Genomic DNA, 14,890 nt, shown 5'->3' with positions numbered 1-14,890 from the left:
TTTAGAATTTGGTCCTTTGTCCAAAGAATTACATTTCTTTTTAGGAATTGAATCTTAAGAAATAATCATGAATGATCCCAAAGATATAGCTAAATGTGTGTGTACATAATGGCACAAAAATAGAAACAAGGGACTGATTAAATAAATTATATTGCATCTACATATAGAAATTTCAGCAGCTGTTAAAAATGTCATACGTGATTATTGACTTGAAAATATATTCAAAGTATATTGCTAAGTGAGTGAATACATTTAAGTCAGTATCTACAAACTTTTTGATCTCAAGACCCTTCTACACTCTTATTGAGGACTTTTTTTGTTTTTGTGGAATATATCTATTGATATTTACCATACTAAAAATTAAGACTGAGGCATTAAAATATGTATTTGTTTATTTATTTAAAAAAACAATACATATATTACATATTAATATAAATAACATTTTAATGAAAAATAGCTATATATTCCAAAGTATTAACATTTAGTGAGCAAACTGGCATTCTTTTACATTTTGCAAAGCTCTTTAACGCCTGCTTTAATGGAAGACAGCTGGATTCTCATATATGCTTCTGCATCGTTTGTTGTGATACATGGTTTTGGTTGAAGTATAGAAAGAAAATCTGGTCTTGTACAGATATGTACTTGGAAAAGGGCATTTTAATAGCCTTTTAACAGAATTGTAGAAATGTAGGTATGTCAAGTAGCCTTTGCAAAACTCCTCTGTACAAATGGGAGAGAATGACAATGAAAAGGCAAATAATGTCTTAGTGTTATCATGAGGAGAGCTCTGACCTTGCAGGCCTCCTGAAGGAGTCTGGAGACCCCAGGCATCCCGGACCACACTCTGAGAGCGGCCGGGCTGGTTTAAGTTAGCATGGCAGTTAAACAGAGCCACTTGCTTGCCTTGCAGGACCTGATAGATGACTTGAAGTCGGAACTGAGTGGCAACTTTGAGCGGGTGATTGTGGGAATGATGACGCCCACCGTGCTGTATGATGTGCAGGAGCTGCGACGGGCCATGAAGGTGTGTGTCCCTCTTCTTCTGCAGCCACGGACCAGCTTCCTCAAGAAAGTGACAAAAACCCTGTGGGAGTGGGGAGAGAGAAGTTCAGGAGAAACATTTTCCTTCACTGATGACAACTCGAAAACATGACATTACATTATAGCAATTGTAAACTTCAAAGCTGTTCTCCATAAAGTTATGCAATCATTTGCTCTTTCCTGTGGCTCCACGGGGAGTGGTTAGAGTTGTGCTTGTGGTGCAGCTTCAGGACCGTTCTTGTCATGTTAGCTGCTTGTGAGACACGAAACTTCATGGCTGACACAGTGGAGCCTCTGGGGCTGCCAGAGGCTCACTACTGGCAGAAAGGGTTCTCAGCCTCCCTCAGTGCTAGATCCACTGTGCCTTAGCCCTAGGCTGACTGTTTTTAATGACCAACTACAAAATTCAAATACAGTTACCCTGCTCCCCGAACATGCCAGTAAATAGCCTTGTGGAAGGTTCTCGGCTAGGCTCTGGGAAAGCAAAGAGGTAACAGTCTTTGCCAGAAGATTCTGCCTTTCAAAGGAAAAGTACGGGGATGGGGGAGGCAGGCAACTGGGGGGCTTAGTCAGACTCTTTTTAAAATTTTTAATGTTTATTTTTGAGCGAGAGAGAGAGAGTATGAGCTGGGGAGGGGTGGAGAGAGAGAGAGAATCCCAAGCAGGCTCCACGGTGTCAGCACAGAGCCGCATGTGGGGCTCGATCTCACTAACCATAAGATGATGACCTGAGCAAAAATCAAGAGTCAGACGCATAACAGACTGAGCCACCCATGTGCCCCAAGCATTGGACTCTTGATATCATCTCAGGTTGTGAGATTGAGCCCTGTGTCAGGCATGGAGCCTGCTTAGGATTCTCTCTCTCCCTCTCTCTCTGCCCCTCCCCTGCATGCACATCTGCACGGTCTCTCTCTCAAAACAAATAAATCAAAAAAAAAAAAAAAAAGTACAGGGGAAGTCAAGGAAAGATTAAGCCTCTAGAGGGCAGACACTGTCCATAACCTGGCAAGATAATCAGCTGATAGAAACAGCCCATAAATGTTTGTTATTATTAAAAACGATTATGGTAAACATTGGAATTTGGGCAGGACAACTTAAAAATTAGCAAATCCTGTTGCTAGAAACCAATACGTTGCTTTTTTCTCTGCAGATTCCTGGTTATATGCCTCTGTGTCTGGGATTCAATATTATAAACTGACTCATAACTCCCTCTTCTCTGGGTTTCGTGTTTAGGGAGCTGGCACGGATGAGGGCTGCCTGATTGAGATCCTGGCCTCCCGAACACCTGAGGAGATCCGACGTATAAACCAGACCTACCAGCTTCGTATGTAGCATTCTCAGGGGCCCCACTGAGGTTTCACTGTGATCTGAAAAGTAAACTAGCAGTGGGTAGTTACCTACTGATTAAACTTTCTTCTTAGAGGGGCACCTGGGTGGCTCAAGTCAGTTAAGCATCTGACTTCAGCTCAGGTCCTGATCTCGTGGTCTGTAGTCCATGGGTTCAAGCCCCATGTCAGGCTCTGTGTTGACAGCCTGGAGCCTGCCTCAGATTCTGTGTCTCTCTCTCTCTTCCCCTTCCCCACTACACTCTGCCTCTCTCTCTCTCTCTCTCTGCACTCTCTCTCAAAATGATACATAAACATTAAAAAATTTTTTTATAAATACTTTATTCTTACAAACACTGACCATGAGGGATCCTTAGTTCCAAGCTCCACTTTTAGGCAGTTTCCTGTCTAGGCAAATGACAATCTGTTTGCTTCTCAAGACTTCTTAGGTGAAGATGCCACTCCCAGTGCAGTGTTTTATTACCCTGAAAGTTGTTCCTTATTATCAAGCAGAGAATCACACATGTTTGTTCAAAAGTGGTGGCACCAATGAATCTTAGCATTTCAGGGAATGCCCTGGACGGGCTCTCTCGCCCAACTTCTTACCTCCACACTGGACTGTATACTTTCAGCCACCTAAGAAAGATAGCCATTTATTCCCCTCTTAAAAATCTCCAGAGGATGATGTTTATGAAGAGTCTTTAAAAGATAATATGCCTTTTTGCCCTAAGAATGTAATTTAAAAAAAAAAAAAAAACTGCTCAAAGATTTAGATCCTTTGGTGCTTGTTTGGTATTGTTTATATTAGCTAAATATGTCCATCAGTAGCAGATTGACTAAACAAAATATGGTGCACCCACACAATGGAGTATTATGTAGTCATCAAAATGTATATTGAAGGATAGTATTAAATTCTGTTCAATGGTATGGTATATGGATAAGTGAAAAAGACAAATCATAAAATAGCACGCTATGATGCCATTTTTTTAAAAAAGAAAAATAACAGGGGCACCTGGGTGGCTTAGTTGGTTAAGCATCCTATTCTTGATTTCAGCTCAGGTCACAATCTCGTGGTTCATGAGTTCAAACCCTGCATCAGGCTCTGCACTGACAGCGTGGAGCCTACTTGGGATTCTCTTTCTCTTCCTCACTCTCTGCCCCTCCCCCGCTCATGCTGTCTTCCCTCACCCCAATAAATAAACTTAAAAAAAAAGAATAAAAGAAAATAACATACGTAAATAAGGAAAAATGAGGAAGGAGACTCACCAAGGTGGTATCAATGATTATTTCTGGGTGATTAGATTATGGTGGAGTTTTGTGGAGTCTTTTTCCCTCCATTTTACTTATTTGTTTTTCCCTGAGTTTTCCATGTACTACTCTGGTAGAAAGGAAACAAAACAGTAAGAGTTTTGGTAAGTGTTCAGGGCAGGAGATACTAAACCTTGGGAGCTTCGTTCGAACACTCCAATCCCCATGTCTGCCGAATGGGTCTTCTACCCAAGGGCTGTGAAGGGCTTCAGCTTCTCTGGGGAAGCTCTTGGTGGGAAGCTGCTAGAATTTGGGTCTGACAGCCCCCTGCATGTCCCCAAACACAGGCTCAGAAACTCTGCTCTGTTTGCCTTTCCATGTGCCAGTCAACAGTCACCGTTCCTTCCATCACTGAGAACCACGGTGGGGGCAGACTCCTGGGCAGTAGTAACTGCAGGAGGAGGAGTACAGCCCCAGCCCTCTTGACCTTTCATTTTAAGGACCAGGAACATATTGTTTCTACTATAATGACAAGCTAAACTTGCCTTGACCATTTTACAAGAGTTCAGTTTTGGAAAAACTGTGTGTGGGGTTGAAAACCCTCATAACAAACTGCTTCGGTAAACCGGCTGATCCTGGGGAGGACAGATGGTTCTGGAGCATGACGCAGCGCTGGACAGGACTCTACTCTGATGCAGCTAACTTTGCTCTCTTGCCAGAATATGGGAAGAGCCTTGAAGATGACATTCGCTCTGACACTTCATTCATGTTCCAGAGGGTGCTGGTGTCTCTGTCCGCTGTGAGTCACGCCCTCAGTGGGCTGCTCCTGTTGGGGGTTGAGTTCTATCGGGATGCTTGCTCCAAATCCCCTTTTCCAGCCTTGCTCATCCTTTCATCCTGCCAGATGTGAATATTCCCCAAGTGTTGTTCGTGGGCCTCTCTGCTGTTTTAATCCTCTCTCTAGAGACTCTAGCTACTCAGGCATGCCCATTTATTCACATTTATATATATATATAAGTACCTAATACATGCCAGGTACCCTTGCTACTCAGTGCATTGAGACAACTTCTAGGCTTTAAAAGTTTATGTTGTCATAAAGGAATATATCAGGTACACAGATTGCTATAATAAAGCCATGAAAAGTGCCAAAGGAGGAGCACATAGTAAAAGGAAGTTTCAAGGAGAGAGTCTGGTTGCAGAAACAAAGAGCAGCCTTCATGACAGAGGTGCTGGTTCAGAGAGGACTTGGAGGGTCGCTAGGATTTCAAGAGGCACTGATATAGGTGAGTGCGTTACAGGCAGGAAGAACAGCCAGAAAGAGGCAAGGAGGCAGGGGACATGGGGTGTGGGGTGTGTTCAAGGAATTGTTGGCTGAGCAGTTGGTTGGTGATTCTAGGAACAAGGTGGAAAGATGAACTGAGATCCCTTGTTGGGAGAGCAGTAGGGAGCTGCTAAAGGTTTGGGATCGCTGGAGTGAACTGCATTTTTAGAAGAGTAATGTAACAGTGATGTGTAAGATCAGTTGAACTGGAGGCTGGGAGGCCTGGTAGGAAGTTACCTCAATATTCCAGATGAGAAGTAAAGCAGGACTGGGCTAGTGTGAGAGGAGGGGTACCAGAAAATAGAAGATGCATACATGTGACATTTCACATGACTTCCCAATTTTGTCTTTATCCTGACGTCCTTCCTGAGTGTAGGACTCTCATTTCTCACTGCTTTTTAAGGTGTTTCCTTATAGTCTACAATCACCTCAAATCAGTCCTCCTAAACTAAACCTGAACTCATTTCCCCCCCAAACCAGCTCATCTTCCTGACTTCCTGTTTCTGTTAATATTGTAAAACAATAATATTGTTTCTGTTAATATTGTAAAACAATAATATTGTTTCTGTTAATATTAACAAGGCAGGACCCCAGAAATCATCTCCAACCCCACCACACTCTGCCTGTGATATTTACTTAATAATGCTGACCTGCTTTACTTGTTTCCTTATTTTTTCCTCACTCCTTATTTCTTAGCATTTCTTAACCCATTTTGTTCTTTGCCTTTCAGATTTAGCACTCTGCCAAGCCATGCCTAGACCATAGAATATTGAGACAGCATAGCAATAGAGGTAGTCTAACAAGGGGTGCCTGGGTGGCTCAGTTGGTTAAGCATCCAACTCTTGATTTCAGCTCAGGTCATGATCTCACAGTTTATGAGTTTGAGCCCTACATTGGCCTCTGCACTGACAGCTCAGAGCCTGCTAGGGATTTTGTCTCCCTCTCTCTCTGCCATTCCCCGTGCTCTCTCTCTTCTCTTCTCTTCTCTCTCTCTCTCTCTCTCTCTCTCTCTCTCTCTCTCTCTCAAAAATAAATAAATAATCATTAAAAAAAAATAGTCTAACAATCCAGAGGAAAGTAGCCTGTTACTCCTTACCATTCCTCCCAGACTTCAACCCTGCCCTTCCCATGAGCTGATGTTGGTGAGGGGTGAGGCGTTTTCACATGCTCCTTAAGCCCCACTGCTGGTCCTAGACTCTTGATTCTCCTTTGTTCCAAGCCCTTATTTGGCAGAACTGATCAATGTAGATTTGCCTGCTAGGAAGGCCTTGAGTTAGCTGGGAAGACATAGGAGTTGGGTGAGCTGACAAAGGGAGGAGACAGCAGTGGAGGGAGCAGTCAGCAGGCAGTGTTTCTCTGCTTCCCCTTCTGCTGGCAGAGACTGCCCAGGCAGCATGAAGGAGCCGCTGGCTCTTTGGTCATGTTCTCTAGGCACAGACCAGAGCCACAGGAATAATGCAAACACATTCAGAGGACATCTGCCCTCTCTCCCTAGGCTGGAAGTGTGACCTCTGTGGGCATTCTAATTACCATGTCCTTGGGTTCCCAGACATCCTGTCCTAACAGTGTGCCCCACCACCATCTTCATGGATACTCTCTCATTCTCTGTTTTGTTTTTCTCAGGGTGGCAGGGATGAAGGAAATTATCTGGATGATGCTCTCATGAGACAGGATGCTCAGGTTAGTAGAACTGAAATTTCTTTCTTTTCTTTTGCCAGTAAGACATGCCTTAGTTGATGGATCCCCTCTTATATTTCAGTGTATATTGCCTGGCTGGGATATATTAAAAAAAAAAAAAAAAGGTTCCCATAGATAACCTTTAATGCAGAAATTTCTTGCAGAGATACTTGGGGCTTGGGGGTGATACAGGGCATCATTATATAAGCCTCCCTGTGTTCTTGACATTGGGACCATGGTATGGCCACCCCAGAGAACCATGGAGCATCTTTGGAATCACTTGAAGGTGAAGGGACCTGCCTTTGCTTTATTTACCTTGCATTTTTACTTCCCCAGAGAGAACATTTGACAGCACCTGTGTTAAACAGCTTGGCGCAGTGTGTACCCCATTGGGGTAAAATTAATATCAAACCCCAAGAGGCAGTTGTTTCCCTGGTGCCCAGCCCACTGATGCTGCCCTGGCACTGATGCCTGATCTATTTACTGCAGCCAGGTAACACTGACAATAAGAACTAATAAAAAGTGGGTCCTTACCAAGTACCAAACACTGTTGAGCTCTTGATACAAAGTATGTCATTGAATCCTTGCAATAACCCTGTGAACCAAGTATTGCTATCCCCGTTCCATGGACAAGAAAATTGAGGCTTACAGAAGTCCAGTTCCTTGCTCAAGTTCACAGATAATACATGGCAGAACTGGGATTTGAACCTAGGCAATTTGGATGTAGATCCTGTACTCTCAACCATGGGGAAGAACTGTTCCCATTCATTATGCAAGGTATGAACCGCTATGGACTCTGCAGGACAGAACCCGTTGCTTTCACCAAGAGGGAGAGGGGTATGTGTGTCATAAGAGTTCTGAGGATGCAGGGAGGCCCATCCCATACTAGAGAAATAGGAAATTGCCTCTAAAACAAAAGCTTTGAGGAGGGAGAAGGTATTGAAAACGCTGAACTCCTGGTTGCTTACATGAATTTCAGCTACCTCAAAGACAACATTTTTGGGTATGTTGGAAGGAGCCTCCGTAGCACAGGTGTATCTCAAACTAAATGAAGAGTTAGTAAGCAATTTATTCCTGAGACATTATAGCCACTGTCAATTGTTGGTGCATTTCTTAGATACCAGGCATTGCATGAACTGCTTTGCGCTTTTTCCTCACAACACATCTGTGAAGTAGATATTTTTACTTCTGCTTTAGAGATTAAGAAACTGATGTGAAGATTTAAATAACGTATCCAAAAAAATCATTCCTAACTATGGTAAATGATAAATAAATAAATAAATAAATAAATAAATAAATAAATAAATAACTTGTCCAAGATCTCCTAGCTGGTAGAATTGGGCTCCTTGAATCCAGGTCTGTCTGATTTTTTTAAACAAATGCAGTTCAATCAACTGTTTTGAGGGCTCTTCAAGGAGCCTCTTGGAAGTGATCAGCTGAAAGGGGTTTCCTACCAAGTTTGGGCTGGGAAAGTTGGCCGGAGGAAGTAGAACTCAGAGTAGGTTTTTCTGGATCCTTCGCCAAGAGGTGAGGAATTTAAGACCAATGCCCACTGATATTTCAGCTCTTGTAGGATAAGACGGTAGGAAAACCTTGTCAGCCTTTGCTGTGGCTTGTATCAGCAGCAGGGGGAGTGGTTGCAACCACTAGGTGTTATAGCTGGATTTTGAGGAAAGTAAATGAGTTTGAGATGAGAAGAATGATCAGGGCAGGTGGAATCAGGTCATGGTAACTTACAAAAGGTAGAAATCTTAAAATTTAAAAAGGCTGTTATCCAACGAGTCCAATTTCATCTGTTCTTGGGATGAAACTGGCACTGAAGGACATCATAGGGAGTGCTCAAAATTCCTACTTTAAAAAGAAACTCATGGGGCGCCTGGGTGGCTCAGTCAGTTGGGCAGCCGACTTCAGCTCAGGTCACTTTCTCACGGTCCGTGAGTTCGAGCCCCGTATCGGGCTCTGTGCTGACAGCTCGGAGCCCGGAGCCTGTTTCAGATTCTGTGTCTCCCTCTCTCTCTGACCCTCCCCCGTTCATGCTCTGTCTCAAAAATAAATAAGCGTTAAAAAAAAAAATTTAAAAAAAAAATAAAAAGAAACTCATGATATATTAAAACTACCCTAGGGGCGCCTGGGTGGCTCAGTCGGTCAAGTGTCCAGCTTCGGCTCAGATGGTGATCTGAAGATTCGTGAGTTTGAGCCCCGCGTCAGGCTCTGTGCTGACAGCTCAGAGCCTGGAGCCTGCTTCAGATTCTGTCTCCCTCTCTCTCTGCCCCTCCCCTGCTTGGGCTCGGTCTCTCTTTCTCTCTCAAAAATAAACATAAAAAAAGTTTTTAAACTACAGTAAAAATGCCCTTCAGAGCTTTGGCTGGATGACACATTTTGGTTCTCTTCTCCTGAAAAACAAACAAACCAGCAAATCTAAAAAAGGGAAAATCTGCATCAACACTGGAAACCATGGAGGAGGGCCGTTAAAATGCCAGATGGGCAGCAAACCTGGGCCAAGGATGCAGGAAGGACATTTCTGCCACAGAAAAGAGGCCAATGCCCCCAACCTCAAAGCACAGTGGCTTTGTGCGAACAGGAAGAAATTCCTCAGGGAACTCTTGTGTCTCAGCAGCCCTCCGTGGACTAGCAACTGGTGCTCCTGCTGGAACTCCATCCATATAAAAAGTGAGGAGCTCTGAGAAGAATCCCCTCACCTTGTTCTGGAGGAAAAGAACAGATCTGGATAGACTGCTCATCACTTAAAAATGAAAAAGCGTGACAGTCAGCAAACCCTCAGCTCAGACGCTATGTGGCCTGTGAACAAACAGAAGCAGCAAGGGAGGCAAACAGGGCCACACTGTCAGGAAGAGGCAGATTTCACATGGCTTTGGACCCTAAAATACACAAGAGAAACAGGTTTCAGTGAAACAAGAGCTAAATAAAAAGGCAGTGAGAAAAGGACAGAGATGAAAACGGAGCCAGATGAAGGGCAAGAAAAGATAAAGGAGCTAGATGAGCCGACAAGAAGTGATCTTAGACGAAACAGGAGAATATGAATTTTAAAGCTTATTACTTTATTACTCTTCGTGCCCTCTGAGCTTTAAAATTCCATGGTTCTGTGAATTGACTCTAAAGCAGTGAGGAAATTAGACAAAGAAGTGAAAGAATAGATGAGTAGATGGAGGGAAGCCCAATGAGTGACAAAAATGTGTCAGTTAAGGGCATTTTGAGAAACTTAACAAGCCAGCTGCTGACTGTAAATAAACAGTAGGGTTTTAAATTTTTAAAAAAAATTTTTTTTAATAAATGTTTATTTTTGAGAGAGAGAGAGAGAGAGAGAGAGAGAGACAGAGTGTGAGCGGGGAGAGGCAGAGAGAGAGGGAGACACAGAATCTGAAGCAGGCTCCAGGCTCTGAGCTGTCAGCACAGAGTCCGACGGAGGGCTTGAACCCACGAGCTGTGAGATCACGACGTGAGCCGAAGTCAGACACTTAACAGACTGAGCCACCCAGGTGCTCCAAAAACATTTTTAAATTTTTTTTTTTCAACATTTATTTATTTGGGGACAGAGAGAGACAGAACATGAGCATGAACAGGGGAGGGGCAGAGAGAGAGGGAGACACAGAATCGGAAACAGGCTCCAGGCTCTGAACCATCCGCCCAGAGCCTGACGCGGGGCTCGAACACACAGACCGCGAGATCGTGACCTGGCTGAAGTCGGACGCTTAACCGACTGCGCCACCCAGGCGCCCCCAAAAACATTTTTAAAATAAAACACACATAACATAAAATTTGCCATCTTACCCATTTTTAAGTTCAGTAATGTTAACTATGTGCATATTCCTGTGCAAACAATCTCCAGAGCTTTCTCACCTTGCAAAACCGAAACTCTATACCATTAAACAACTCCTCATTTCCCCCTCCTCCCAGCCAGTGACAACCACTCTCTGGCTTTCTGTTTCTATGAGTTTGACTAGACACCTCATACAAGGTAATCGCACAGTACTTGTGTTTGTGTAACTGGCTTATTTCACTTAGCATAATGTCCTCAGGGTTCATCCAGGTTGTAGCATGTGTCAGAATTTCCTTCCTTTTTAAGGCTGGATTATATTCCAATGTTTGTATAGCCCACATTTTGTTTATCCATTCATCTGTCTGTCGATGGACAGTTGAGTTGCTTCTAACTTTTGGCTGTTGTGAATAATGCTCTGTGAATATGGATTACAGATATTTCTGTAAGGTCTGCTTTCCATTCTTTTGGCTATATACTCAGAAGTAGTATTGTTGGATCATATGGTAATTCCATTTTTAATTTCTTGAAGCATAGCCATACTGTTTTCTATAGAGGCTGCGTTATTCTACGTTCTCATCAAGAGTGCACAGGGTTCCAGTTTCTCGACATCCTCGCCAACAGTTGCTATTTTCCTGTTGTTTTTTTAAAATAGCAGTGAGGTAACATGAATAGTAGTTTTGATTTATCAGTAATATAGCTAAAGTGGCCAGAGTCAAATTCTTATAGTCCTACCTGTTTGGAATATAAACAATTACTAATGGGGTCCTGGTTCTACTGTGACACCTTGTGTAGCCTTCGGCAAATCACAGATCATTCTACAGTAGTGTTGTCCAGTAAAATTTTCTGCGATGCTGAAAATGTTCTACATTGGCACTGTCTCGTATGGGTGTCCACTGGCTAATTTTAATTAACTAAAATTAAGTGAAATTTAAAAGCCAACTCCTCAGCCAGAGTAGCCACAAATGGCCACAGAGCACCTGGAATGTGGCTAGTCTGACTGAGGAGTTGACTTGTAAATTTTCATGAATGAAAATGTAAGTAGTCACGTATGGTTAGTGACTTCTGTATGGTAAGCCTAGTCTAGGGCATTCCTTTCAGCTCTGATAGAACCATGTAGTCTGTATATAAGGAGCTGCTGCTGGTGCTTGCCCTCTCAAGGAGATAGTAAAAGGTCCTATTAGTCATATACCTAAGGAAAAGTCTTGAGTCATTGTTTGCCACTCACCAACACCACTTCCACCCTCATCACCAACAAAATAAAACGCAGCCAGCTCAGCTCTTTGAAGTTCTGGAAATATTTATATATTTCCTGGCACCTTCTCTGTGATGTTTTAAACTTGTGCTTTGTTTGGCTTCAGGACCTGTATGAGGCTGGAGAGAAGAAATGGGGGACAGATGAGGTGAAATTTCTAACTGTTCTCTGTTCCCGGAATCGCAATCATCTGTTGCATGGTAAGGCACTTGCCTCATCTTCCAAAGAAACTGTTTGAAAGACAGTGAAAACTATATTGTCCATAATTAATTTAGAACCTTTTCCCCTTTACTTGGTACAAAGAACTGATTGCACTGAACTGTCTTAGATATCTTACCTTGGAAATGTAGGAGTGCAACAGTGTGCATGAGAGCCAATTTCTGAAATATTAATGATGAATAATTAGTGGATATACAATGTATTCATAGGGGTTTGGCATTCCTGTTTGTAGGAAACCAACGTTTGTGGTCAGTCCTTTTTCTAAAGCAGCCCCATTTAATTAAAAAAAATTTTTTTTTAAGTTTACTTATTTATTTTGAGAGAGAGAGAAAATGAGTGGGGTAGGAGCAGAGAGAGAGGGAGAGAGAACTCCAAGCAGGCTCTGCACTATGAGTGCTCGAACTCACGAACTGCAAGATCGTGATCTGAGCCGAGATCACGAGTCGGACACTAAACCGACTGAGCCACCCAGGCACCTGCCCCATTTAATTTTACTTACATAAGAAAAAATCTTCAGTACATCAGTGAGTAATGAAGTAGAATTGTTGGTTGATATTTATTCCTATTTAATATCCAAGTTGTAAAGCTAATAGAAATGATTTCTTTAGGGAGTATGTGGATACTCTTTAGGGAGTAAATAGTGGATAGTTTCACATTTTATTTCCTATGTGTAATGTTTTTAATTTGCTTCTGGTAATGCTAGTCTTTGTAATGTGCTTTTAAACTTCTTTGGGAAAAAAATTGTGGAACATTTGTCGTCAGGTTTATTTTCTTGTAAACAGCAATAAGGAATAAATAGGATATTTCATCTTTTATATAAGCTCTTTAGGTCTTTATGTTGCAGCACAATTTTATAAACCCACCGTGCTGTATAATCACACACAATTTACAAAACCTATGGGAAATTTGAGGATGAGTTCGCTAAATTGAAAACATAAAGTAATTGAAAATTACAACACATTTGGAAGTTGCAGTGATTTCAGATATTCCACAGTGCCTAAAAATAGGTAATTACCCCTGTTAATAAATGTCACGGGCTACCATCAGATGCACCAACTTCTGACTCAGCTCCTTATTTCTTCCCCTTGCCAGATTACTAATTACATAAATCTCCACCTGGTGGTATTTCCCAAGAACTGCAGGTCTGCTAAAGACCATGCAAATACCTTTGTAACAATTTTCACTTCTCAGCACAATTGTCGGGAAGTTATAAAATACCTGCTTGTAGACGACTGGAAGAAAATCTAAGCACTATTTGTATAAAGAAAACTTCATAATTTTCTTACCAACAAACAATAATAGTGAGGATTCAAATAACTAGGGTTTTATTAATTATCTTCCCAGTGCAGTGCTAAGCATATGATAAGCATTGTTTGTTGCAATATCCCATTGGAGCAGCCATTATTTCCCCCATTTTACAGTGGAGAAAACTGGGACTTTGAAAATGTGTCAATGAGATCTTTTGATTCCAAGCAATAGACACTGACTCCAACTTAAGTAAGAAGGAGAAATAATACAGAATGGGACAAGAGGGAAAATGGAAAAAACTGGTGGCTCATGGAATTGAAGGAAGAGCTGAACAATTCCAGGAAGAACAGAAATGAAGGCAGTTCTGGGGATCACAGTGGAAGGGAGTCACATGTTTTACCTGTAAGGCAGAGTTTCTCAGTCTGGTCTTTGTTGAAAATGCTGGTTCTTGAACCCCTACTTCAGACTGGCTGATTTAGAATCCCTGAAAGTGACATCCAGGATGTTTCCCAGGTTCCCCAGTTAATTCTTCTGTTCTCTGAGGTTAAAGCTGACTCAGTGCTTTTGGCCATTCCCATTATCTGCTCATTTATAAAACCCCCAGGAGGGGGAAAGCCTGGGTGGCTCAGTCAGGCATCAGACTCTTGATTTCAGCTTAGGCCATGATCTCATGGTTGTGAGATCGAGCCCCACATCCCCCTCCATGCTGGATGTGGAGCCTACTTAAGACTCTCTTTATCTTTTTCTCTCTCTTTAAAAATTAATTAGTTAATTAATTAATTAAATTTAAAAAATCCCCAGGAGGGTAAGACTGGCTGTGGTCCGATGAACTGCCCACTGATTTGGTAGAGCTTATGGTGTATGTTGGGGGGCAGGGGTGTCTGTGGGTTGACAGCCCTGTGAAAATCACACTGATGGTGCCTGGGGCAATACCCCAAAGAGAGCAATGTTAAGAAGAAGAAACAGATATCCACTCTAAGAAGGCTCCAGAAAGGAGACAGCGAGAGGAAAATAGGTTCATCGCATTTGAAAATACTTGGCAAAAAGTGAAAGAAAAACTAATTATGTTACAGTCTATTAAAAGAGGCAACCATTTGTGTCAAATGTGACTCATTATTCAAGGGGTTGACTTACTCTAGTTTTAAGCCAAAAGGAACACACAGGTGATTGCCAAGGCCAGAATTACGAAAAGACATGTTCTGCTCGTTAAGAGAACAATGAGAAAAGAAAGCACATCTCTCTAGATGTTATGTCCATTTTATGTGTGAGAAAACAGGGTCCCAAATAAGGGAAAGGACTCCCCTGATCTCCTCCGAGAGTCACAACATTCCTTCATCCTCCCCTCGCACCCATTCCACTTGCCTGTGCCTCCTGGGTTCTCACTGACACTGCTAATTACTTTCTTCCTGAGGTATGCCAAAGAATAAATAGTGACTGCTTTGGATTCTGTGTCTCACTCTGTCTCACTCACACTCTGTCTCTGTCTCTCAAAAGTGAATAAACGTTAAGAAAAAAAATTTTTTTTCAGGGCACCTGTGTGGTTCAGTCGCTTAAGCATCTGGCTTTGGCTCAGGTCATGATCCCACGGTTTGTGGGTTTGAGCCCCACGTCAGGCTCTGTGCTGACAGCTCAGAACCTGCAGCCTGCTTCAGATTCTGTGTCTCCCTCTCTTTCTGCCCATCCCCCACTTGTGTTCTGTCTCTCTCAAAAACAAACATTAAAATTTTTTTTTTAATTAAAATAAAAAATGGGGGTGTCTCAAATGTCCATTGATGGATGAA

The 14,890-nt window shown here is 42.4% G+C and overlaps 1 protein-coding gene across 2 annotated transcripts in view; it reads left to right on the top strand.

The window, feature by feature from the left end:
- The window catches only part of ANXA4 (annexin A4), a 94,971-nt gene that overhangs the window by 73,895 nt on the left and 6,186 nt on the right, over positions 1-14,890 (top strand). For both annotated transcript variants that reach the window (XM_040458654.1, XM_040458653.1), the window contains exons 5-9: positions 911-1,024; positions 2,275-2,365; positions 4,334-4,413; positions 6,559-6,615; positions 11,749-11,842. In XM_040458654.1, coding sequence (XP_040314588.1) covers positions 911-1,024; positions 2,275-2,365; positions 4,334-4,413; positions 6,559-6,615; positions 11,749-11,842 — 436 coding nt within the window. The remainder of the gene's footprint in view (positions 1-910; positions 1,025-2,274; positions 2,366-4,333; positions 4,414-6,558; positions 6,616-11,748; positions 11,843-14,890) is intronic.

This window comes from Herpailurus yagouaroundi, unplaced genomic scaffold (assembly GCF_014898765.1).
Source record: "Herpailurus yagouaroundi ecotype Mexico unplaced genomic scaffold, PumYag 221, whole genome shotgun sequence".
NCBI classification, from domain to species: Eukaryota; Metazoa; Chordata; class Mammalia; order Carnivora; family Felidae; genus Herpailurus; species Herpailurus yagouaroundi.
The sequence above is the reverse complement of the archived record's forward strand: the minus strand, read 5'-3'. Positions and strand labels throughout refer to the sequence as shown.